This window comes from Arachis ipaensis, chromosome B7 (genome assembly GCF_059453495.1).
Source record: "Arachis ipaensis isolate K30076 ecotype BB chromosome B7, ASM5945349v1, whole genome shotgun sequence".
NCBI classification, from domain to species: Eukaryota; Viridiplantae; Streptophyta; class Magnoliopsida; order Fabales; family Fabaceae; genus Arachis; species Arachis ipaensis.
Window position 1 is genome coordinate 134,812,684 of NC_142442.1, and position 27,548 is coordinate 134,840,231.

Consider the following 27,548-nt stretch of genomic DNA (forward strand, 5'->3'; position numbering starts at 1 on the left):
GAGACCAATTTTTAGTGGATCTTACAATTTTGATAGCATAGTTATTCATCCGGGGAGCTCTGACTGAATGAACCAAAAAGGATAGATAATAAAACACGAATGTGGAGCTTAGTTCAGACAAGGGAGCATGGCCCTCAAAATTTTTACAAAAAAATTAATAGTACTTTCTCAAAAAATAAAAAATAGCCCCCCAAAATTTTTATAAAAAAATTAGTAGTACTTTTTCAAAAAATAAAAAATAGTTCAATTGACTTAAATATTTTATTATGACTTAAAGTATCTAATAAATTCAATAAGCAACTCTCTTTTTATCTTTAAGTTTAAATATAAAAAATTAGATATTTTTTATTTATTTAATCTAATATTATTTTATATTTTACTGTTTATTTAATTTAATTTTTTATATGATAAAAAATAATAGAATATTCAATAAGTATTAATATTATTGTATTTGTATAAATTGATAAAAAAAATTCAATAAATATTATAAATTTTAATATTTGTCCTTCTAACTTCTTCTTTACATATTTTACAGGATATATATTCAAATTTTATATAAAATAATAATGAAAAATCAAAGAATGGATGCATTTTTTAAGAGGAAGGATAATATTTAAGAAAGAGAACATATAACTTTTATAATATCAACACATGTAGATAGTTCTTCTACTTTAATGAATCACGAAAAAAGTGAGATACAACTTTTAAAAGTTCAAAAAGTTACATCTGATGAGTTTGACCTTAATTTTTTGGAACGAGACCCTGGAAAACGGCTTTAAATTTGGCAATATCACCCAAACCAGAGAGATGAGATTAGACGAGCTTATCTTAAATGGGGTCCATATCAAAAATATCTTTACAATTATCCTCTGTCTGACCCCCCAAAATTTTGTTTCAAGTTCCGCCACTCGATGCTTGATAGTTAAAATTCTAAAGTCACATAAATGGAGCTTTGAGCTGAAAATCTTTCACAAGTCGTTAGTCCTATTAAATATTTTAGTCATTCTCCAATCTCCATTACCTTGCTTTATCTTAAAGTTGCACATCATGATTCATGTGGGTACATTATTAACCTGGATAAATATAAACACACAAAAAAGACATTATTAATAAAGCCAACTTGTTTCTTTTTTCCAGTGTCAACTCTTTTTTTTTTTAATTTAATTAGATAAATATCAAACTATAAGAAGACAACAAATTTAATAAGTAACAACACTCAATATATCTAAGCTAGTTTTCCTCCATCCCCATGTCCCAGATTTAAACTTCAGCTGTATCAAACAAACAAAAAAAAAAGTCTAACAAGCAACAATGCAATACAACAATACACTATAGTTAATAGGATACTCTATAATTCATTAATTTAAAAATAGCAAAACCAACCAAGAACGTGAACTGAATTTTACACATAGGTAACAAATTAAAAATAAAAATTGAATTAGCAAGCAATGACTTAATCCATTAGCTAATGTAATTGTCAGCAACAGCAAATAGGATAAGGTTTAACTGTTTAAGCATAGCACCTAATAGATTTCTTGTTTGGGGAGAATGTTACAAAACTGTTTCCCTATAGAATGAAATCCATAGTCCTGATTTTGAAAGCTGAGTTAACTAATAAGAAAAGTCATGTAGCATACAACATACCCAAGAATCATAGTTAGTCCAGTTTCAGACAAACCCAGTAGAGCATTTCCCCTATATCATGAGAGAAGAGATGAGTAAAAACAAATTGAAAGAGCATAAGCATTGACTAAACGGTCACGCACACATGATACAAGATCTAAAGACTAAAGAACATAAGCATTCTTTCCCAACATCTTATGATGAGTATTCTGCAATTTGAGAAGAAAACAAATATTCACACTGCAAAAATTATTCAAAAGGAAGATAGCTAAATGACTAGCAATTTATGAAATAACATGACGAAACAAAAGTGACATTGAATTTTTTAGACTAATTCTGCATAACCAAATTTTCTTCATTTATTAAATACACGTGTATTTTCACATATTTTCAATGTATATTTTGTTTTCTAATATATATTATATAAGGGTGATTGATTTTGTTGTAAATTCAGCACATTATTCGCAAGTAGAGTGGGATGAAGCTTCAAGAAATTTAAGTTTATTTTGCTTTGAATTAAGATTTTCTATCAAAATATGAATAGGAAAAACCCAATATGTCTTTTGAAAAATTTCATTTGTTTTTTTTATAGGGTAAAGTATACTTTTTGTCCCTGAAGTTTGACAAAAGTTTCAAAAATATTCCTAAGTTTTATTTTACTTCAATTTTGTCCCAAAAGTTTTCAATTTGCATCAAATATATCCTCGACGGCTAAATTTTTAAAAAATTTAAGACCAATTTAACAATAATGCATGAAAATTATGCTTGATTTGTTTGTGTTAAGGGTTGTTCTTATGAAATTGTTGTTGAATTGGTCTTAAATTTTTTGAAAAATTAGCCGTCAATGGTATATTTGATGCAAATCGAAAACTTTCAGGACAAAATTGAAACAAAATAAAACTTAGGAATATTTTTAAAACTTTTATCAAATTTCAGAGACAAAAAATATTCTTTACCTTTTTTATATTATCTATGTACATTCTTTTTCTCCCTTGTGTTGCATTATCTTGGAGTGATCTATCATTAAGTGACTGGTTTGTGTTTTTTTTTTTAGTATTAACCCCTCTTCTTATAATATAAAAGGGCTTACATAATTAATTGCCTTTTGTTCTTTGCTGTGGTTGGTAGAATCAATTTAATAATTGGTGTATTGTCTTTTTTTTTTTTTTTGGACTTGAATAATTGGTGTATTGTCTAAACAGAATATGACGTTAATTCAAAAATTGGGGTATATCTAAAACGAGCTCAACAATTATGTGCTTATTGAATGAACCACATTTATATAGGCCATTAGATTTTATTAGATGAAAATCAAAGACTAATATAAAAGAAGAACATTGATGGACTCTAATAAATATAGAATATCCTAGTACATAAATAAATGCTTTAAATGATAATACTTTAATACACAATACTTTAAACGACAACAGAATCTTTTATTCTTAAATAATTAAATATAAAATATATAAATATAAAATATATGAATATTTTTTATTTAATAAAATTAATTATTATGCCAAACTTTTTTATAATATTAAAAAATTATATTAAAATAATATTTTAAGCTGTAACATAAAAATATAAAATCATTAAAATTTTATTTTATATTACTTGATAAATAATTAAATTATTATATTCAAAATTTATTAACTAACTATTTTTATTAAAGATATTATTATATAATATCATTTTTCATAAAAATATTTTTAAAAAATAATTTACTTAAAATATTATATATAATACACTAAAATATTAATTTTTTATTTTTTTAATTTTTTTTAAAAAATAAAATAAATAATATAATTTTAAATACATACCTAAATAAAAAAATTAATATTTTCATGTATTATATATAACGTTTTAAATAAATTTTATTTTTATAAATATTTTGATAAAAAATTATATTATATAATAATATATTTAACAAAGTAATTAGTTAATAAATTTTAAATATAATAAACTAATTATTTGTTAAGTAATATAAAATAACTTTATTTATTTTATATTTTTATGTTGTAGTTTAAAATATTATTTTAATATTATAAAAAAATTTGTATAATAATTAATCTTAATGAATAAAAAAACTTATATTTTTTGTATTTATTTATTTTATATTTTTTAGAACAAAAAATTTTCTATTTTTATATAATAAAATATGTGATAATCTTCTTTTATATATATTAAGGGTGGTAAAACGGGCCGAATCCGTCGGGTCGACCCGCCGAATCTGCTAAAAAAGGTGGGTTGGGCTAGAATTTGAAACCTGTCAAATTAAAAAAATTTGCCAAATTATGTATATATGTTTCAATTATGTGACTTTATTTATTTTATTTTATTTTACAATTTCGTATATATGTTCAAATTATGTGACTTATTTTTTAAAATAAAGATGGTTCTATTGACAAATATTATTTTGAACAATTTTATTGAAGTTAAAAATTAAAAAATAAAAGATAGTAAAAAAATTATATTATAATTTGATTATTTTTTAATTAATTTTAATTAATTTTATTTTCAAAAAAGAAAAACAAAGTCAAATGGCTAGCATTTTGTACCCACTTTAGTTGGCAGGGCGGGCCGGCCCGTTCCGCTTATGGTGCGGGCCTAGGAGAGGCAGGGCACGTTGGGGCGGGCCGGCCCGCATTGCCACCCCTAATATATATATACTATCTAGTAATTTTTTATATATTAAATAATTATAATCATATAATAACATTGAAATCAGAAAACATTAAATCTGTTATCGTATAACTATTTAAAATATCATTTTAATATAATTTTTTAATATTATAAAAAAATTTTGCATAAAAATTTTGTGGGTTGGATGAATTTTTTTAATTTGGCAGGTTTCAAATTTTAGTCCGACCCACCTTTTTTAGCGAGTTTAGCGGGTCAACCCGACGGACTCGACCCGTTTTCCCACCCCTGATATATATATTAAGATTATCACATATTTTACTATATAAAGGTAGAAACTTTTTGTTCTAAAAAATATAAATTAAATAAATACAAAAAATTAAATTTTTTTATTCATTAAGATTAATCATTATTAAAATTTTTTTATAATATTAAAATGATATTTTAAATTACAATATAAAAATATAAAATAATTAAATTTATTTTATATTACTTGACAAATAATTAGATTATTATATTTAAAATTTATTAATTAATTACTTTATTAAATATATTATTATATCATATAATTTTTTATCAAAATATTTGCAAAAATAAAATTTATTTAAAAATTTATATATAATACATAAAAATATTAACTTTTTTATTTAGGTATGTATTTAAAATTATATTATTTATTCTATTTTTTTAAAAAAATTAAAAAAAATAAAAAAATTTAATATTTTCATGTATTATATATAATATTTTAAATAAATTATATTTTTATAAAAAATTATATTATATAATAATATCTTTAATAAACATAATTAGTTAATAAATTTTAAATATAATAATCTAATTATTTGTCAAGTAATATAAAATAAAATTTTAAGTATTTTATATTTTTATGTTAGTTATAGTTTAAAATATTATTTTAATATAATTTTTTAATATTATAAAAAAATTTTGCATAATAATTAATTTTATAAATAAAAAATACTCATATATTTTATATTTAATTATTTAAGAATAAAAAATTTTGTTACCGTTTAAAGTATTGTGTATTAAAGTATTGTCATTTAAAGCATTTATTTATATACTAGCATTTATTTATATACTAGAATATTCTATATTTATTAGAGTTCATCAATGTTCTTCTTTTATATTAGCCTTTGATTTTCATCTAATAAAATCTAATGACCTATATAAATGTGGCTCATTTAATAAGCACATAATTGTTGAGCTCGTTTTAGACATACCCGTCTAAAACGAGCACAACAATTAGGTGCTTATTGGATGCCCCACATCTATATAGACAATTAGATTTGATTAAATGAAAATCAAAAGCTAATATAAAAGAAGAGCATTGATGGACTCTAATAAATACAGAATATCCTAGTACATAAATAAATGTTTTAAATGGCAATACTTTAATACACAATACTTTAAAGGATAATAGAATCTTTTATTCTTAAATAATTAAATATAAAACATATAAATACAAAAATATAAGTATATTTTATTCAATAAGATTAATTATTATGCAAGAAATTTTTATGATATTAAAAAATTATATTAAAATAAAATTTTAAACTGTAACATAAAAATATAAAATAATTAAAATTTTATTTTACATTACTTGACAAATAATTAGATTATTATATTTAAAATTTATTAACTAACTAATTTTATTAAAGATATTATTATATAATATAATTTTTCATCAAAATATTTCAAAAATATAATTTATTTAAAATATTATATATAATATATGAAAATATTAACCTTTTTATTTTTCTTTTATTTTAAAAATAAAATAAATAATATAATTCTAAAAATATGCCTAACATATTACATATTTACTTATATTAGTAAAACCTAAACTAATCAAGCTTACGTAATTAAAAATATAAAATATATACATAAAAAAATAAAAGTATTTTAAAAATATTATGACATTTACACTAATTTTTCATATATATATATATATATATAAATTTAATTTGGTTGAGTTACAGAATAAAAAATTTAACTAAAAAAACAAAAAAATACTTGAAAATAATAAAAATAAAAAATAATCTTATTATAAATATATAATTTTAAATATTATATATATGAAACTTTAAATGTTAATTTTCATAAATAAAAAATATTTATTTTTTGTATTTATATGTTTTATATTTTTAATTACGTGAGTTTGATTAGTTTAGGTCTTACTAATATAAGTAAATATATAATGTGATAGGCATGTATTTAGAATTATATTATTTTTATTCCGGTTTTATAAAAATAAATTGAAAAAAATGAAAAAAGTTAATATTTTCATATATTATATATAATATTTTAAATAAATTATATTTTCAAAATATTTTGATGAAAAATTATTTTATATAATAATATCTTTAACAAAATTAGTTAATTAATAATTTTTTAATATAATAATCTAATTATTTGTCAAGTAATATAAAATAAATTTTAATTATTTTATATTTTTATGTTACATTTTAACATTTTATTTTAATATAATTTTTTAATATTATAAAAATTTATTGTATAATAATTAATTTTATTGAATAAAAAATACTCATATTTTTGTATTTATATGTTTTATATTTAATTATTTAAAAATAAAAGATTGTGTTGCCATTTAAAGTATTGCGTATTAAAGTATTGTCATCTAAAGCATTTATTTATGTACTAGGATATTCTGTATTATTATATTAGAATTTATCAATACTCTTCTTTCATATTAGCTTTTGATTTTTATCTAATTAAATCTAATAGTCTATATAAATGTGACGCATTCAATAAATACATAATTATTGTGCTCATTTTAGAGATACCTTATTACTAATCCTTGTACCTAAGGGTTTTTATATAGAACTATTTTTAATTCTATATCATAAGAACTATTCCTAAATTGTTATAAAAAGAATCTAAGTTAATTTTATATTAGCTATGTGGTGTAATAGGCATTACTTTTTGGGATATATAGTAGAATGAGCATCAAGTTATGTAAAATTTAAAATGTTTCATTTTGCCAATTATATACATTTTTCTTTTTAATCTTATTCATTGTTAAACACGATTAATTTTAGGCGTTTACAAGCAAATCATGGCAAATCAAGAAAAAAAAAATTTAGACCCAATATCACCAACTAGATTTAGACTTGTGCAATGCGTGAAAAATAATATTATAAATCTTTTGTTTATAATTTTTATATAATTAAAAATAATAAATATATTTTTATTTTATAATTAACTCTTATAACAAAGAATTATATTATAATAAATTCTATGACAATAATTATAATAAAAACTAATTTAGTAATCTATGTTTTATGAGAAAGTATTGGAAATCAATATTAATTGTGTATAATGTGTACAATGAAAAAAAAAAGTAAAATGATAATTAAAAATTAGATCATTAATTAATTATTTAATTTCAAATTTTAAAATTTGAAAAATTAGAATTAACATTTAAACCCATTCACACTACGTATGGTTATTTCTAATCTTACCGTAACATCCAATACACATCCAAAATTTACCGTCATCTTTTTCGATCCTCACCTCGTGTCACTGAATTCCTCGCCGACCATACCGACGCTGCCGCACCCTCCCACCGACACCGTCCTCACCTCCGCCGATCAGCCCAACGTGCCTCGCCCTCCGACGCTCAGCCTAACGTTGCTACCGCTGTTTTCGCACTTCTCTTCCGAATTTCTTCCATTCCTTCATGCCTCTTCTCACTAATGATACCACCATGCTCTTCTTCTTTTTCGGATCCAAACATGGTTTAGCTTCTTTCATGATTTGAGCCATATGCTTCATAACAGTGCCGCTTTCGTCATGCCTAGTCTTTCAAAATTATGTTTCACCACAATAGTCGTTTTTTCTGTTTATTCATCATCATCTTCTTCTTCTTCTATTTTAATGGTCAATTTATGATGGTCATTTCAGTAGGTATGCAGATGGTTATTTTAATTTTTATGTAAATGATTATTTTGATTGGATTGGATTTAATTATATATAATTAAAATATGTTAGATGTTCAATTCATTAAGTATATGGATGATTATTTTATCCTTAAGTGGATAGTTAATAAGGATTAAGTACGATTTTGGTCCCTACAATAGGGGTTGAAAATTTTTTTCATCCCTAACTTTTTTTTTCTTACAAAATCATTCTTAAGATTTACCCTAATTTTAAAATCATCATTTTTATAAAATTTTAATTTTTATTATTAAAATACCCTTAATTAAAAAAATATAAAATTAAAAAAATAAAGGGATTAATTGGGGGAAGGGATCAAGGGCGGGGGAAGAGGAAAGAGGAAAGGGGAAGGGATTACGAGAGGGAAGGGAGAAAGGAGGGGGGAGGGAGCCACCGTCGTACTGGGTTTGTCGCCACCATCGCTAACCCCGAAGAGAGAGAGGGATGCGCGAGTCAAAGGGATTCGCGTCCACCAATGCCGCCGGTCCTCGCCCCTAACCGCTCGATGTTGTTCCTCCCGCGCTCCTTGATGCTCTCTTCACGCGCTCATCCTTGCTCCCCGCATCCTATCCACGACCCTCTTCTTTTTCTTCTTCTTTGTGAACTGAATTTTTTATTTGTTTTACATAATCTAAATTTGTTGTGAAATTTGTTGTGAAATATCTGAATTTTTTACTTAGTGATTCTGATTTGGAATATCTGAATTTTTTGTTGTGGAATTTTTTTGTTTGTGGAATATCGATTTTGTCTATTGATGATATGGGTTTTGGATATGTTGATGTTGCTGCAATGTCATGCTATGTTGATTGGGTGAATTTCTACTTTTGATTTGGCTTGAATCTGGAATCTTGATGCTGCTGAAGATGAAGAAGCAAGGATGAAGAAGCAGAGCAAGAAAGGAAATGACACCTTAGGGACAATTTTGTAAGCAAAAAAAAGTTGGGTACGAAAAAATTTTTCAACCCCTACTTTAGGGACTGAAATCCCCCTTATTTTTATTAAGGGTGAGTGGCGTGTGGCAAATCAAGTAGCGACGGTGAAATGGGATGATTATTGATGAAGGTGGGGTGGCCGCCAATTGAAAAAGAAGAGAATATTGGAGTGAAATGTTTTAGTAAGTTAGGATTTCAGATGGTTATTTTTTTTTGAAATAATTAACTGAATTTTTTAAAAATTTAAAAAAATTGAGAGATTTAAAATTTAATGTGAAATAATTGAATGAGAGTTTTTTAATTTATTATTTATCTCTATTGGACTAAATAACTAATCCATTGTATACATTATCAAGATTTTTTATTCATGTCCCTAGCGGGATTTATATAGATTGAAGTATTTGCTTTAGTAAATGTTTGAATTTGTAAGTGTATTTTTTTGCACAATCACATTATAACAACATTTGTCATACGTAATTTTTTTAGTATAATTGTATTGGATTTGAATTTTTTATATTTTAAATTTTATTTTAGAGAGATTTTTCACTATTTATTTTATAGGTGGGACAAAAAATAATATGAAAGAAAAACTATTCAAAGAGTGAAAGATCATACTTTACACTATAAAATAAAAATTCAAAATTTAGAGAATGTAAATTCAAAAAATAATTTTCTTTTTTATTTGAACAAATCTAAAAAAACTTTCAGTATTTTTTTTTTAAAAAAAATCTAAATATATAGAATAAAATATCTCTTTTTTTTTGGAATTGCCAATCCAAAACTAACCCTTCCCTTCTTTTAGTCTTTTGTTTTCAAAGCAATTTCAAATTGCAAGCTTAAGTAAAAGAAAGTAGAAGCAAAAGAAATTTTTAATTTTTTTTTACCAAAAATATCTTTAGAAAGTAAGATAGCGACTAATAATCCCCCAAGCATTTGATAAATCAAGTTTCAACATGGATAGTCAAAAGTCACATCTAAATGCAACAAAATGCATAATGCATCTTGCTCAGTACTTTACATTAATCACAAAACAGTAATAAAATCTAGCAGGAATAATGTGGTGCAAAGCATAGCAGAAGAGTTAAATAACATTATTGTTCTTGTTCTTATCCTTATGCTTACTATTATCACTAGGGAGTAGCAAGAAACTCTCTTTATACACAGTACAACTTGGAAAGAAGTATCTTTCTTGTCAAAAATCACGAGGACATGTAAAATGTTGGAGCAGCTCTTCTCTGATATTATATTTGGCAAACTTTAATGGTCCAAATACTGGAGTAGTAGGATCTAGTGCGATAATATCACTATCATTGGATAAGCATAGAGGCTCAAACCTTAAACAAGGAATCTCATACAAAGTCCAAGATGAGTTCACTTTGTATTCCTTCATCACCCATATGTGTGTTTTACGTTCAACAAAGTCCTGATAATACAAGGCTAGGTATCCTCCTAGTGTGACAATTGTGGTAAGACCATGCCTACTGAGTTGCTCGGGCAAAGATATCTTTGAGAAACGTCTTTCCTTCAAATCAAATGTAAGAATACTTTCACGGTAATGTTCTTTATGAGAGTAATACAACCAATGAATAGAGCCATTCAAGAACAACCTAGGAGGTCGCCGCTTCATAAAACCCAATGGTTTGAGGAGTGCAGCATCAAGATTAATCCATGAATTGGTTCTCAAGGACAACTAGACAAACAATCTAAGTGTTGGCAGCCATCATCCTCCTCAGAAGCTACAACAATGAAGTAGTCATCCCGTAAGGCATCATAACCAAATCCATACAGAAGTGCATCACGGGGAAACTTTAAGCACCTGAGCTTACTACGATGAAACATACAAGAGTAAGATATTCTTTTTCTGAATCCGATGAGTGGGTTCCATACTACAAAAAAATATGGCTCTCGACTTAAGAGAACAAACTCTCTGCAGGATCCCATGACACAGAACGTAGAAGGTGGCTTCTTCTTGAAAGGGAAAGATACCTTTTTCAATTGGTAATTGTCGCCATTAAATACTTCTTCTAGGTAAATAAAGTAAGCTTCCGTGGAGTCTCCTAGCTGAACAAGGCATCCATGGGTGGGTGCGAGAGAGAGGTGAAGATGCGATTCCGCAGATCGGAAATTAGAGAGCACCAGAGCTTGGAAACGCACCTGAGGCGAGCGAGATGTCTGATCGGCACCCGCAGTAGAATTATGTGAATCAAGTCAAGAGGGAGGATATCGTGAATGTTCTTGCTCTTGTCATTCTTCTTCTTCTCCATGGTGGATTGCTTTTTTGCCTTGTGCTTCAGCCTTTTCTTCTTATCTATGATTGCTGAGCTTTTCGCAATTCATATACCAATTCACTCAACCCGGAACTTGAAATTGCTTTGAAAACATATCTTATCTTATTTATTTCATCTTTTTTTTTAAATTAAATAGAAAAAGTTAGTTCATCGATGAACTTTTTAAGAAACCTTTTTAAATATTAAAAATATTTAGTTTTATTTTGATTGAGAAAAAAGAACTTTTTAAATTAAATTATATAAAACGACATCTGTAAAAAGAAAACTTGCATCATTTCAATTCTTTTAAAGCTTTAATTTTAAGTTATATTCATAATTTTACCGTGATATGATATTTTTATTGCAATTATACCTAGCTAAAAAAAAACTTATGACAATCGTGAACGAAACAAAGAAAGAGAAGTTTTAGAATCAGAATAAAACTCATCATTGATCACAAATAATAAGAAAATAAAGTTTCAAAATTAAATTTGAAAAAAATAAAAATATATATGTGAAAAATGCGCTATATATTAGTGGAATTCAGTATTGGAAAGTGTTTTTTTTTCTAAATTTAAATAATGATAAGATTAAAATACTTTGAGAAATTGTGAAAATATAAATGTGGAAAGTAACAAACCACACCACAAAGCCAGTACAAGACAAAAAGAAAGAATCACCCAAAACCAACCTACAACTCAGCAACACAATTCCAACCTTATCATAAACTGTACCACCATAATTCTAGAAACATCTTTTTTGCCTTGCTGTAAAAGATGTTGCCAATCATAGAATTACCCAAGTTTCACCACTCAATAATGAGCTGTAGTTTTAGCCCTATTGTATATATATAGCTACCATTTTTATTTGTAATGCAAGAAGAATATAACATTCTTTTCACTCATTGGTCATTGTCTTTTGCTCTCTCTATTTTTCTGCACTTTTAGTGTTCTGTCTTTGATGGTATCAGAGCTCCAATAGGGGCCTGCTGCACATCCACACCATGTCTCAGAACAACCAAGAAAAAAATTGATGTTACCCAATCACCATCCAGTCCATACTATATTCACCCAAGTGAAACACCCTCTACTGTCCTCGTCTCTCCGCCACTCACCGGCGACAACTACCATCAATGGTCTCGTGTTTTCTCCATTGCACTTATCTCAAAGAACAAGATAGGTTTTCTGGATGGAACCATCCCAACTCCAGCCACCGATGACCCGCTCTTCCCTTCCTGGGGTAGATGCAACACATTGGTCTCCTCCTGGATTTTCAATTCCCTCTCAGCGCCCATTGCTCAGAGCGTCATTTATTTCGACTATGCAGAAGCAATTTGGGAAGATCTTCGCAACAGATTCTCACAAGGAGACTTGCTCCGTGTTGCTGAGCTACAAGAACAAATTTATTGCCTCAAGCAAGGATCTCTCTCCGTCACTCAATACCACACCGCCCTCCGAGCACTATGGGAAGAGCACGACACGTACCGCCCCGTCAAACCCTGCATATGCCCGGCACGGTCTTACCACGACCAAAACTTCATCATTCGGTTCCTCAAAGGCCTAGACGACCGCTTCACTGTTGTTCGATCCCAAATCTTGCTCATTGACCCCCTTCCACCGGAAAGCAAAGTCTTCAACATGGTGATTCAACACGAGCGCCAACTCCAAGGAGGCGGTAGTGTTCTCGACGAGCCCATCTCCCTCACCAACGCCGTCATCACGCCACAACGGCGCCTAAATCCCGGGCGCGGCCGCGAACGCATCACCAATGGTGGACGCAGTGGAGCCGAAAAAGTATGCGTCTACTGTGGGCGAACCGGCCACACCGTCGACGAGTGCTACGGCAAGCATGGCTATCCACTTGGCCACCCACGCTACCCCGGCCGTCCTCGGTTCAATGATTGCAGCAACTCCACCGCCTCCTACACCAATGCCGCTGCCGCCAACCCTAATTCCTCATATCAACAACAACTCAGCAAAACCGGATCAAGCAAAGAAGAGACCTACCCAACTTCTGGGCCTAGTTTGTCACAAGCCCAATATCAATCTCTCTTAGCTCTTCTCCACAATGTTCATGGGTAGCAGTTTGCAGACAAACCCACACCACAAAGTCAAAATGGGCCATCTGAGGCCAAGTCTGGTATCACTGTTACACATACAAACACTGCATATTGTTCTTTTCATTTCTCATCCCATTTATCACCTAACACACCTTCTATAAGCTCACACAACAATGGCAAATGGATACTAGATTCAGGAGCCACTGACCATATCTGTTCTTCATTATCATATTTTCAAATGCACCACAAGATCAAACCGATACATGTTTACCTTCCAAATAATTCCATTATCACTGCACACTATTGTGGGTCAATAAATTTCTCACCACACCTAACTTTGCACAACGTTTTATATATTCCTGGTTTCACCTTCAATATTTTATCTATCTCTAAACTAATCACAACTCTCTCATGTCAATTGCTCTTCTCTGAATTTTTCTGCCAAATACAGGATGCGAAATCCTTGAAGATGATTGGTTCGGCTGAATTGAGAGATGGATTGTACTACCTAGCCGACAAGTTGCAACCACAAAAACCCATTAGGACCAACAGTTCCACCAACTTAGCCAATGTTAACAACTTCATCACAACCCCAATCACAGATAGCAATGTATGGCATTGTAGGCTAGGCCACCTCTTGGACCAAAGATTAAGAGAACTCCACCATCAATTTCCTTTTATTAATCCACATGTCAATGAATCTTGTGATGTCTGTCATATGGCAAAACAAAAGCGATTGTCTTTTCCTTTGAGTACAAATAATGCATCCAAACCTTTTGAATTAATACATTTAGACATTTGGGGCCTTTTTCCAAAATATCAATACATGGGCACAAATATTTTTTAACTATTATTGATGATTTTAGTAGATTTACTTGGATAATCTTACTAAAATCAAAAGGAGAAGTTGGCACAAAAATTCAGAACTTCATCGCCTTAGTCAAAAATCAATTTGGCACCAATGTCAAAACCATTAGATCCGACAATGGCCTTGAATTCCTTCTTAATGATTTTTATGCCAAAAAAAGGCATTCACCACCAAAAGTCTTGTGTCGAAACACCACAACAAAACGGAAGGGTAGAACGCAAACACCAACACATACTCAATGTCGCTAGAGCTTTAATGTTCCAATCAAACCTCCCCCCATCCTTTTGGTCCTATGCTGTAAACCATGTTGTCTTCTTAATAAACAGAGTTCCCTCACCAATCATTCAAAACAAAACTCCATTTCAACTTCTCTTCCACAAACCACCTGATTTTCACTCACTCAAAGTTTTTGGATGCTTATGCTATGCCTCCACCCTCACCAACCACCGTTCAAAGTTTGATCCCCGTGCTAGAAGAGGTGTTTTCATAGGTTTCAAAACCGGCACAAAAGGCTTCATCATACTAGACTTAGACACCCGTGAGATTTTCATCTCCAGAAATGTCCAATTCATTGAGTCATGCCTCCCTTTTTACAAACAAACTCAACCTGACCAAAACCCTTCCAACCCTCCCAACATCCTTCCCCAATCACCCACCATCTTTGAAGAACCCAATCCACAACCACCACACTTAGCAACATCCCAACCTTCATCAAGCACAATTCAAACACCCACAACGGCTCAAACCAACAACGATGGAACTCCCCTCCCCCACACAAACATAAGTCCAATTCCTTCTTCTATCACTTCCCCAGCCCAAACCACCTCGTCCACTCTTCCCACAACCCCAACCACACTACCCATTCCCGCTGCACCCCGCCGCTCCAATAGAACCCATGCCCCACCGCGCAACTTGGCAGACTACTATTGCAATCTCTCTCTCACAACGCCGCACCAACCATCTTCAAGATGCCAGCATCCAATCTCACACTCACTCTCGTATACACGAGTCTCACCCCATCACCGACGCTTCCTCTTCTCCGTCTCCACAGAAGCCGAGCCACGAACATTCGCAGATGCCAAAACTCAGCCATGTTGGCGTGACGCCATGCGAGCTGAAATTTTGGCCCTAGAACAAAATCAAACTTGGGACATTGTCGACACTCCCACTGATGTGAAGCCCATAGGTTGTCGCTGGGTCTATCGCATCAAACGCCAGCCCGACGGCAGCATTGAACGCCACAAAGCGCGACTGGTGGCAAAAGGATATGCACAAATTGAAGGGGTGGATTACCTTGAAACCTTTTCTCCGGTGGTAAAGATCACCACCATTCGAGTCCTCCTTGCTCTGGCCTCCATCAATAATTGGACACTGCACCAGTTAGACGTCCACAACGCCTACCTCCATGGTGACCTCCTTGAAACTGTGTACATGAGCTTGCCACCTGGTTTAACACCTTCCAAGCCTGGTCAGTGTTGTCGTTTAAGGAAGTCTTTGTATGGCCTTAAACAATCAGGAAGACAATGGTATGAGAAGCTCAGCTCCTTTTTACTCTCGTGTGGATACCAGCAGACCCTGACGGATTACAGCCTATTCTTCAAAAAATCTGGTAAAGCATTTACTGCCCTCCTTGTCTATGTCGATGATATAGTTGTCACTGGTAGCTCTGTTTCTGAGATTGAATCCATTAAGGCTGCCTTAGATTCTAAGTTCAAAATTAAGGATCTTGGCACACTTAAATATTTTCTTGGCATTGAGGTAGCGCATTCAGCTGCTGGCCTCTACCTTTGCCAACGAAAATACTATTTGGACATTATCATTGATGCTGGTCTTACCGCTGCCAAACCCTCGTCTACCCCAATGGATGACTCCATTCGCCTCAGCCAAAACACCGGAGAACCCCTTGATGATATCACTGCCTACCGACGGCTCATTGGCCGCCTCATTTACCTCACCACAACCAGGCCTGACATTACCTTTGCTACTCAACAATTGAGCCAATTTGTCCATAACCCAAGCAAAATTCACTTTAATGCAACCCTCCGCATTCTCAAATACTTAAAAGGATCGCCAGGCAAAGGCATCTTTTTTCCAAGGGACTCCCCCCTCCAAATCTCTGGTTTTATTGATGCCGATTGGGGACGCTGTCCCGACACTCGCCGATCTACCACTGGATATTGTTTCTTCCTTGAAAAATCTCTCATATCCTGGAAAACCAAGAAACAGGACACAGTATCTTGTTCCTCAGCCGAAGCAGAGTATCGAGCTCTCTCTACAACTACCAAGGAATTACTATGGCTACTCAACTTGTTTCAGGCTCTCAACATCAATTGCATCCGCCCACCCGCGCTATACTGTGATAATCAAAGCGCCCTCCACATCGCTGCCAACCCTGTCTTCCATGAGAGAACTAAACATCTCGAAGTGGATTGCCACTTAGTTCGCGAAAAAGTTCAAGCTGGACTTTTGCACCTCCTTCCCGTTTCCTCCTCCAACCAACTTGCGGATGTCTTCACCAAAGCACTGCCACCCCGCCTTTTTACTGTCAACATATCCAAGCTGGGATTGAAAGACATCTTTCAATCTTCAGCTTGCGGGGGGCTAACAAACCACACCACAAAGCCAGTACAAGACAAAAAGAAAGAATCACCCAAAACCAACCTACAATTCAGCAACACAATTCCAACCTTATCAGAAACTGTACCACCATAATTCTAGAAACATCTTTTTTGCCTTGCTGTAAAAGATGTTGCCAATCATAGAATTATCCAAGTTTCACCACTCAATAATGAGCTATAGTTTCAACCCTATTGTATATATATAGCTACCATTTTCATTTGTAATGCAAGAAGAATATAACATTTTTTTCACTCATTGGTCATTGTCTTTTGCTCTCTCTATTTTCCTGCACTTTTAGTGTTCTGTCTTTGAGAAAGAAATTAAAATTTGGAAGTAACTGAAAATTTAGAGAAATAATTAAATTCTTAATTAGATGAAAAATTAAGATTAAGGATATATATTTTTTTTTCAATCGATAATTTTCAGAACACATCTTAACAAAATTTAAAAAAAAAAACAGATAAATTTGCTATTATGTAAAACTGTAGAATTTAAGAAAAAAAGATAAATTTGTTATTATGTAGAGGAGACCACTTACATGAAAATGTTCAAAACATCTTTTTTTATGAATTTTTATTTTCAACCAATCAAATTATAGCATATAAAACCGGTTAAACCATATATTTTTGTTAAAATTAAACCAAATAAATTAATTTAAATCAAAAATCAAATAAACCAAATTTTAAACCAATTTAAATTAATTTTTTATTATATATATATATATATATATAAAATAATTATCATATTTTTATTATACAAAATGATTAAAATATATCTATTACTTTTTCTATAATATTAGTTACCAAAAATACCCTAACTCCTAACCCTCCATTCTCTCTGCCGTCGCTCTCCTTTTCTCCGCCAACCTCCTCCACTCTCATCGCCGTCCGCCACCCTCCCCCTCTCACTCTTCCACGTCTAACTCTCAAGGTCACCGCGCCGTCGTCGCGCGCATGACACTCACCCGAGGGGAACAGTCGTCCCCGGAGGCAGAATCATCCACCATCCTGCTCCCCTCTCCGCCGCTCTGGCTCTTTGGCTCTGCAACTACATGTTTCTCTACCTCTAACTATCTGCGACAGTGTAACTGCATCTCTTCCTCTCTGGTCTCTGGTTCGCTGTTGCTCTTCTTCTCGCCTTCGCCGCCAGTTCAGGTAAGACCTCCCCTTTATCCTCTTCAAAGTTCAATCTGTTGTATTTGTGCTATATTGTTTTCTTCTGTGGTTTATTCTGAATATGCTTATGGTGTATTATTGATGATTCTGTTAAGTTTTGAGTTATTAATTTACTGAATTTTTATTTGAATTCAGTTTATTGATATTGAATTAATGCTGTTGAGATTGATTTATAAATCCAATCTGTTGTACTTATGCTGTATCGAATTTTTCTTCCGAGTTACTAATCTGTATGATTGAATCTTTTCTGTTGCATTGAACTGAATTCATTTATTTATTAAATTTTTCAGTTGAATTTTGCTAAGCTGCATCTTGTTTTACTTGAATTTTGTTGTTGTTGAATCTTGAATTCTTATTATTGAGTTCTGATTTTAACTACTTTCAGTTATTATAGCAGATAAATCATCAAAAAACAACTGATATTGTTTAGATATTTAAAGCAACATGTTGTGCAACAACTAGAAAAGAGAGAAGCACAAGTAATTGAGAAGGAACAACAGCAGGCAACGGTGGTGGCACCACGAGAGAAAAAGGAACCACCGGCTACTGTGTTGGCAGAATCTGTGGAAACGGAAACAGAGCAGGCACTAGTGGTGATAACTGATAAGAATAGAGGAATGGAACCACATCAGACATTAGTAGTTAGTGGGAAAAAAACTAAGTGGAAAATAATGGTGTGCTTGCTTATCTACTGCATTAGCTAAACAAAAATAATTAAGCAGCACTTTCTTGATTATCCCTGACCCTATTATGTAGTCAATTCGATGCACAAATAGAATTGAAGTTAGTCCACAAGTTGGAACATGAAGCCATATTTTTTTTCCCTTTGCTCTCTCCCTCTCTCTCCTCTCCCTCTTGTCTTTCAAACACATCTTATTTTGGATGATGTATTATAGTAGTGTATCAATTGTTACAAAGTAGAGACCCAAGATACATAAATAGAATAACTTTTATAACAGAAATGATAAGCGTATTTTTTCATTTACGTTTAGTTGTCAAAAATATTTTGCTTTTATAAATATCATACTATCTCTTATTATTAAGGTAATTTTTAAATTTTCATTCTACAAATATGAATATTTTACACACCAAAAATCAACTATTATATTTTAATGTGTATTTATATGTTTAACTTTATATAATTTAAATTTATATTTTGTGTTAGCATGTATTAAATAATACTTATACAAAATTGCATATAATTTTAATTACATAGAATATTTAACGTTTTATTGTTTCATCACAAGTGCATAAGGCACCCCAATGACAAAAAAAGAACGCGAAGAAGAAACGTGCAATGCTGCTAAGAGTTAGAGTGTATCTACACCTTCTCACTAATGAAATTGGTTTTTGTTAAGTTTAAACCAATTTAGTTGAACTTAGTTGCCAAAAAGACTTGGAAATATAGCGGGACTGAAAAAAATAATACAAAAATCATAAAATGGCATTTGTATTTCATTCCTCCAAAGTGAATACAAAAGGCATATGCATCCAGGTGCAGTGTCAAGTTGAAGCGCACCATAGCTAATAATACCACCAACCGCCTCAGCATTCTCTGAGAAAACTGAACACAACAAAATACACAACAAATCACTGTTTTCACTTCTATCAATGTTGCTCTCAGTTGAGCACATGCATAAGGCTTCCTGTAGTTTGAAGCAGGCACATACTTCCGTGACCTTTTTGCAATAGCACTTGTACTACTGCTTCTAAAATGATCTGACATGAAAAGTGCAAGCTACGAAGCAATCCTCAAGTTATCAACAACAGCTTGATTTTCAAGAATGTTCAAGTCATTTAAGTGCTTCAGATGTAAGATTGCTGTACAAGCAGAGAGTATAATAGCATCCAACTCCTCATCCCTGTAAGATAGCTGAAATAGAAAAACAATTCAATCACTGTATGTGTTAATAATTGGAAGATATGTGTCCACACACACACCCTTTACCATTGGATAGATCCTTCATCCAATCCAATGGTGAAGAAGGGTTGTTTGTTTAGGGTTGGAAGGAAAATGAGTACAAAGAGTTTCTTCTCTAAAAGACAGCACAAACTAAGTTTATTGACAGCACACAATTTTCATGCAACATCAGCAAACATAGCGTTTCATCAATAACCAAAATCACAGGGGAAGACGTTGGCTCATATAGATCATTAACTGCTATACAGGAAATTGAAGTCAAGAATACATTATACATTGAATGAAGAATGAACCAATTTCGCATACACAAAGGTAAAATGAGACCCAAGTTTTGCACCTTTGCAACTAGCAGAAAAAAACTGATAAAAAACACTAAAGCTATAACTCCTATGAAAAAAAGAAAAACCTTTTTCTATTTAGACGAAATTAAATCCATAACAACAAAATCAAATTTACATTGTCACAAGGCAAGCAATGGGAAAGAAATGTTTGTTTTGTTTCTTTCTTTCTTCCTTCCTTCCCATTCCCTTGATCACACTAATTGTCCAATCAATTGTTCAACCTAGTAAGTAATAACTAATAACACTGCCAAATCAAAATGCTACACAAAGAAAAAAGGACACAAAGTGATAAAAGAAGGGAGCAGGGTGTGGAACTAATAAAATCAGAACGGCTAAAAGTACAGCATGATTGGTAATCCTTCCCAGAAGCCTTGCATTGCAGTGCCATAACATATCATATTATCAAATCTGAGTTAACTCCACCAACCAAAAGTTCAATTGAAGCGCCTAGCATGATCATCAATGTGCATAAAGACAAATTAGTTGTTCCACACAAGAGAAAACCCCCCAATGTAATGTCATTTGTCTTCTCATTTGTTTACATAGGATGAAGCTTTGGCAAATAAGTTTCAATATCAATAATGCATTCACAACCAGACTAGTTTTCTTTCTTTTTTTTAATTCTATATACGTAAAAGTGAAAAAATTATTCCATAAAAATTCTATAATCAGTACCATATTCATCTCAATGATTATTTTCAGCAACAAAAAATTAGCTTAGTGATAGTTTCAACAACAAATTATTCAGGGTTCAGTGATAATCAGTGACGAATTGACAGTCGGTGATTATTTTCAGCAACAAAAGGGTGACTAGTTCAGTGATATTTTCAGCACCAAAATCAAAGGCAGCAACAAAACAGAAAAGGAAAGAACTGGGGAATTTGTAGGAACTCACCAAATTGGGACCAGCTTCTGGTTGTTCGAAGGAAGCTGGCGGCAAGGAGGAATCCCCGGCAACGAGCGCAACGTAGGTGCGGGACTGACTGCGAGACGGTGACGAGACAGGGTACGACAAAGACGACCAGTCCCAGGACCAGCTGCTTCTGCCTCCGGCGACGACGAGGGTAGGGAAGGCGCGCGAGCGCGACTGAGTGCGAGACCAGAGACCGTGATAGAGACCGGAGCCAAGAGAGCGACGACGAGTTGAGTGTGACACCAGACAGTGAGAGACTGGAGCCGAGAGAGGGAGAGAGCTTGGTGCGAGAGCAATGAGCCACAGTGAGAGATGAGAGGACTCGAGCTTCAGAGAGAGAGAGAGAGAGAGAGACGGTGAGGGAGGAGAAGGTCGCTTAAGAACGCTGAGTGACGTCGTATCAGAAATTTAATAAAAAAAATAATTAAGCATGATCCGGTCCGGTTTATTTAAACCAACCAGATCGAACCGGGTTTAAATGCACCAATCACAATGTGATACATTAGCAACTTTAAAAAAAGATGTTTTGAACATCTTTATGGGAGTATCCCCTTATGTAGAATTGTAGAAGTAGTGAAGTTGACTATTGAAATTGTTTCTATTATATATAAATAAACTATTATGTAAAGGTGTCAATTATTAATAGCTTAAAAATTAAAAAAAAGGTGCTTTAATTAATACAATTTTAAAAATGCATTCAATTTTGATAGTTCTATTTTATTTTATCATTCCATGTATTTCTTACAAAACTGTGCAAGTTCAATTAAAATAAAGAAAACACAAAGAATAAATCATAATGATTTGTCATCCAATAATAAATTGAACAGATCTTACTATTTAAATACAGGTATTTGTGAAGATTCTATTTTCTAATATAAGTAGTACTTAGAAGAAGTCTCTATATATTTTGATAAAAATATGTAAGTCATCTTATTTGGTTATATTTTAGATATAGAAAGCAAAGATTTAAAATTGAGAGTCTATCATAAAATTGATGCTTGTTGATAATATGATACCTATGCGAAAAAAAGTTGGCCCCATTCATACTCATTCAACTTTTATACTTTAGCAAATTATATGATAAGTGTTTTATACGTATTTATGACCAAGTGTTATTTTCCATAAGAAAAGGCATTGAACTTGTCTACGAACATTGTCATTAAATTTCCATTTGCAAGCTATGAATTTTTATACAACAAAGTATTTTATTTCAAAATCAAATACTATATGTTTTCTTAATTCTTTTCTGTCTTTATCATTTTCTCATAAAAAATAAAATAATAAATTACAGATTAATCTTCCATCTAAATATAATTAGACATTTTGTTCATTGTAGTTACGGCTTCATTTATTTCAAAAATTGTTGAGTTTAAAGAAATAACAAAAAATTAATTAATAATCACTAAATATTATTTTTGGGTTAAAAATCTAATTAAATATATAATTAGTTTGCTAAAGTGTACAGAAAATTAATATAAAACAAACTGATCCAACAACAAACTTTAGACCTACATAAATTTATGGCTCAAGAGAATATTTATTATTTATACCAACAAACTGATCCAACAACAAACTTTAGACCTACATAAATTTATTATTTATACCAACAATTTTTTTTTTATCAAAAATGAAAGCAGGCCAAATCAAGCAAAAAGAGAAGAATCATAACTAGCCAAAAAATAAGTTTAAAGCCTAATTAATGATCCAAGCCCATTCACTTACTCAAAGGGGTGCTAACTAAGAATTAAAACTCCATTTACATCTGAACTAAACACAAGTCACCAAACCAAATTTTCTCTTCTCTCTCTTTTCTCTCACCCACGTTAAGTTAAAAAAGAAGACAAGAAAGAAGAAACCTGATTAGAGCTCAAATCAGAAGTGAAAAAGTAAATTACTATTTTCAAGCAAAGAAGAAGAAAGCTAAAGAAGCTAGAGTTCAAAAATAAATATCACATCCAAAGGCAAAATCAAAAAAATCTTTCCTTATTTGAGTTTCATTAAATATTGTTGAAAAAAATCCTCCTTTTGCAAGCATATAATAGGAAGTCCGATTCAAATGAAGGTTATGGAGTTTTGCAAGAAATCAATAGTCAGAAAAGAAATTTGAAGGCAAAGCACAAACAAAGCGATCGGATTTAAGAAGCAATATGAAAATAATGAAAGAGAAGATGGAAAGTATGGATACATTATTCAATCACTACTGTTACTCTATCTCTCTTCTGTGTCATTGCTGCTGATATTGGGGAAGAAGTCAAACAAGTTGTTGAAACCAAGTTTCAAGCTTTTGAAATTTTACTCTTCTATTAAAGGGGTAAACAGTCAAGGATTGGAGTAAGGAGTGATAGTACGAAGTTTGTATTTCTATAGCTTACAGAGCTATACCTTCTTCTCTTTCATGGTTCTCAATTGAATATTCTATTTTCTCAATTTAATCTTTCTTTGTTACAATGAAAAAAACATTGCAGTGAGGAATTTAAAAAAAAAAGTCATTGAGTGAAAAAAAGGCAGAGAGAGTTAGATTTGGAGAAAAGTCAAATCTTTATTTCAGAAATTTTTTTGTGAAACAACCCAATTTCCAGCATGTCATGACCAATACCAGTCGTCAGATGTTACCCTCTTGTTAAACCCTAAGACTCTAAACTACATAGTATTTATATTAATATGAGCCTGTAGAGTGATCTAAACGTGCATGTTTAAGCGTGAGTTATATTAGATTATTTTCTATGATGATAGGTGTATAATACAATTATAAAATGAAAAGCGAAAATCACAGATAGATATATCACATAGATAAGCCAAGAGTTGAGTTTCGTAGAAAAGATTTGTCATAGACTACATAATAGACTGATAATATATAATATATATACATACTCATATACTAAGCACCGAACTCCGGCTTCGCAAAAGCCACCCTAGACTGGAGTTGGACTACTAGTACAAAAGATACTAACCCCTCATAAGATATACTAAAAGCGAGAAAAATATCCTATATTATTATCTGTCTATGTTCCCCCAATGCGGCAAACTCCTACAGACTCGAAGTCAGGTCGATGATCATCGCATCCTCCCAAGATAGAGTAGTATCAGGTAGTGTCTCATTAGAAGGAGTCGACACGAAGCTATCACACTGGATCAATATGACGTCCTCTCCATAGAAACCGAACTGAGCATCGATCAGCTCCAAAGGCTGATAGTCCGGCACAGCCTCCACCGGTGTCAAAGGCTCAGGTGCGGGGTCAAACCAATCAGGATAGATAGACGCGTGTCAAAAAGCGTCTCTGGCTCTATCTGATAAAAATGCTGTGGCGGAAAAGGAGAGATGAAGATAATCAGGTTGTAACTCAGATAGTAGAAGGTCGTAAGGAAAATCAGAATCAAACTCCTAAGAGAGAAAGAGGATGAGAGAAAGATCGCTCTGGGAGCATGTATATCCGCGTACTCAACTCACCTCATAGGAAGGTGCTGCTCCATGAGAGGTCATCGTAGCGGGCTAGTAGAGGATACTCAAAGAAGATGACTCTCGAATCTATCTGTGAGTTGGGGAAGAAAGGGGGATGAGAAACAAAGGTTCCCATCAAGAAAATAATGTAGAATAAAAAAATTTTTCGTGCTAACCTAAGTTTTATGGGAAATTAGTGGTGTTGCCTACTAATAAGTTTTTATTACCACATTTGATAAAAGCACAAACAAAGAAAGAACAAACATAATGTAAAGCATAAGTAGAAATGAAAAACACACAATCAATCACATAAAAATGCACAAACAGGTATGATGCATGCCTCATCTTAGTGTAGGCCATGAGCTCATGTGTCGATTTTCTACTCACTTTTATAGAATTATAGATTATGTATTTATATTTCTATTATTTGAGTCAGCTCGTGAGCTCGAGCCAACTCGTGAGCTTAAGAAATAGGCTCGATTGTTAATGAGTCGAACCGTGAGCCAAGCTCAATTTTTGTGAGTCAAGCTTGAGCTTGGTCTAGCTCGGCTTAACTCGGCTCACTTTCAGCCCTAGTCTCCACACTCACTGGCTAGGCAGTCTCAACTCCGCACTACCAGGTGGCCATCTCGCAATCTTAGGTCTTTTACTTTTCTTTGGGACACCGTGCAGCAATCTTTTGCTTATCTCACTTATTCGTATACTACCATGATATATCTCAAGAAATTCTCTATTCTTAGCTTCACATTCTCTGATACTATGTTGCCTAAATTTTTTAAGTCTTTTATATTTTTAGTGACTCTCTACTATTTTATTATTACATTTTCTCATAGAGACCTTTGTATTATCAGGACTTACTTATTGACTAACTTAGATCACACTTCTCCTAATAAGCATCATTATTATTTAACTCATAGGTAATTATTAATCAATTTATTAGCTTCACTCTAATTTACCTTTTTAACCCTAATCTCTTTTTATTTGTTATCTAATTTTCTCTTATTAATCTAAAGTGTTACCTTTCCTATAGGTCTTTGAGTTATTATCCTAATTTTTATCTCTTATTTTTCTAATCCTTTATTAGGATCCTTTTCTAGACTTAACCTTCTCTTTTTATTCCAAATTAAACCTAGATAACTTATGTAGTATTTTATTTTCTAACCTTAGGACTCCTATTTAATGTTTCTTATCCTAAACTTCATTACTTACAAGATTAATCCTATTATTTATCTAACTTGTTTAAGTGTTACTCTTCACATATTCTCCTTAGACTCATATTCTAGATTTAAACCTCTTTTACTTATCTTTTTTTTTTCATTCTTTTAATTATTCACTTATGTTATATCTTGGTGTCTTTTTGAATTATGAAGCTTCACCCCAAATACATTTCAATGTTTGACCAAATATATACATTTGGACATAGCCCTCATGTCTCAAGTAGCATTCATTATCAATCAAGAATGCAATTCATTACATAATCAATATACATATAATTTATGCATCATTCTCTTTCAAAGAAAGCACATAAACATCAATCATCAAACATAGAAGTCACACAATAATATCCTCTTACTTTAGCCTTGTTATTCACTTTAGAATACGTTAGAGACACTATATTTCTAAAATAAGGACAACTTGACAATTAATGAAAAAGAAGGATTATGACCGCGACTTTAGAGTAATGGAAGATTCGAGGCGGAACTCTTTCTAGCCCTTGAAATACTAGACTCCAACTTTGCTCTTTAAAGTTTCTAAGGATGATTATCTAAACCAAAGAGAATAAGATGACCTCTCATGAAGATTCTTCAAAACCGAAAAGAGAGGATAAGAAATAAGAGTGATTTATGCACTTTACCTTGTTGGATATTCGGAAAAAAAAAGGAAGACGAAAAATGGAGGATCAAACTAAAAATCTCGATTCTTGAAAGAATGGCGAAATGCTCCTTGATTTACTGAAGTGAAAGTGTATGGAATCAACACAAGATCACTTTTTTTTCTTCTCTTAAGGCTTCAACCTCTCTTTCTCTCTAATTTCTTTTCTTTTTCACTTACTAAATGTACTTAGGGTCCATTTAGGAAACTCCAAAAGTTACTTTTTATTTTTTACTTTTGACTTATAAAAAGTTATATTAATAGTATTTGATACAATTTTTTAGATAAACTTTTAACTTTCAAAAAGTTATTTTAAAGATCTCATTCCTCAAATCATCTCAGGCTCACAAGCCCCTTTTTTTCAAAGCAAGTTCCTTTTTTTTTAAAACAAAGCCACTCTCGGCATCCTCTTTCCAAAACTTCCATAACCATGGCAAGTTAAAGATTTATTTTGAAATATTCTAAATCATCCATCCAACAACGGGATTTTATAACAAAGATTCCTCGGCATAGTCTCAAGTCTTTAGGGGAGATTAACATAACTCATTTCCTCAAATTCACTTAAAATCATTAAAACATTGGCTTCCTGATTTGAGTAACAAAAATAGGATCTAAGCCAAACCGAGTCATGTACTCAATTACTCTTTTCAAAGCCATTTCCTTTACTTAAACAAAAACCAGCTTCAACCCCATGAGAAATTCTAAAGCGTTTCAAACTGCTCAAAAATTGTTTTAGTCTTGCAAAAATTCAGGACTCAAGGAGTACTTAAAATTTTTCCAAAACATTTTAGAATGAGACTTGTCAATAGACGCTCGGGTTCTTTCAAATTCATTGAAACTTCTCTAATTGAAACCCCCAAGTCAAATTCAAAGGCATAAACCCTTTTCACATTCAAACAGCCTTAAA

The 27,548-nt window shown here is 31.7% G+C and overlaps 1 protein-coding gene, 2 long non-coding RNA genes and 1 pseudogene across 3 annotated transcripts; 2 read left to right on the forward strand and 2 right to left on the reverse strand.

Annotated features, from left to right (window-relative positions):
* Positions 1-10,248: 10,248 nt before the first annotated feature.
* LOC148554254 (F-box protein CPR1-like) lies at positions 10,249-11,464 on the reverse strand (annotated as a pseudogene).
* A 788-nt stretch (positions 11,465-12,252) lies between these two features.
* LOC107607805 (uncharacterized) lies at positions 12,253-13,515 on the forward strand. The gene is made up of 2 exons (XM_088495055.1): positions 12,253-12,276; positions 12,382-13,515. Exons 1-2 carry the CDS (start codon positions 12,253-12,255, stop codon positions 13,513-13,515), a joined length of 1,158 nt encoding a protein of 385 aa, XP_088351181.1.
* A 4,244-nt stretch (positions 13,516-17,759) lies between these two features.
* On the forward strand, positions 17,760-19,140 carry LOC107608367 (uncharacterized). Its single transcript, XR_001612833.3, has 2 exons — positions 17,760-18,134; positions 18,541-19,140. It is a non-coding gene; the product is annotated as an uncharacterized LOC107608367 (long non-coding RNA).
* Positions 19,141-19,578: 438 nt separating this feature from the next.
* LOC107606018 (uncharacterized) lies at positions 19,579-21,712 on the reverse strand. The gene is made up of 2 exons (XR_001612592.3): positions 21,313-21,712; positions 19,579-20,028 (listed from the first exon to the last, which is right to left on the reverse strand). It is a non-coding gene; the product is annotated as an uncharacterized LOC107606018 (long non-coding RNA).
* Positions 21,713-27,548: the final 5,836 nt, after the last annotated feature.

What these genes read in the sequence shown, in the direction of transcription:
- LOC107607805 (XM_088495055.1), top strand. Translation starts at nt 12,253, where the DNA reads ATGAGCTGTAGTTTTAGCCCTATT. An exon ending in GCTGTAGTTTTAGCCCTATT is followed by an intron (nt 12,277 to 12,381) that starts GTATATATATAG and finishes CTGCACTTTTAG; the next exon opens with TGTTCTGTCTTTGATGGTAT.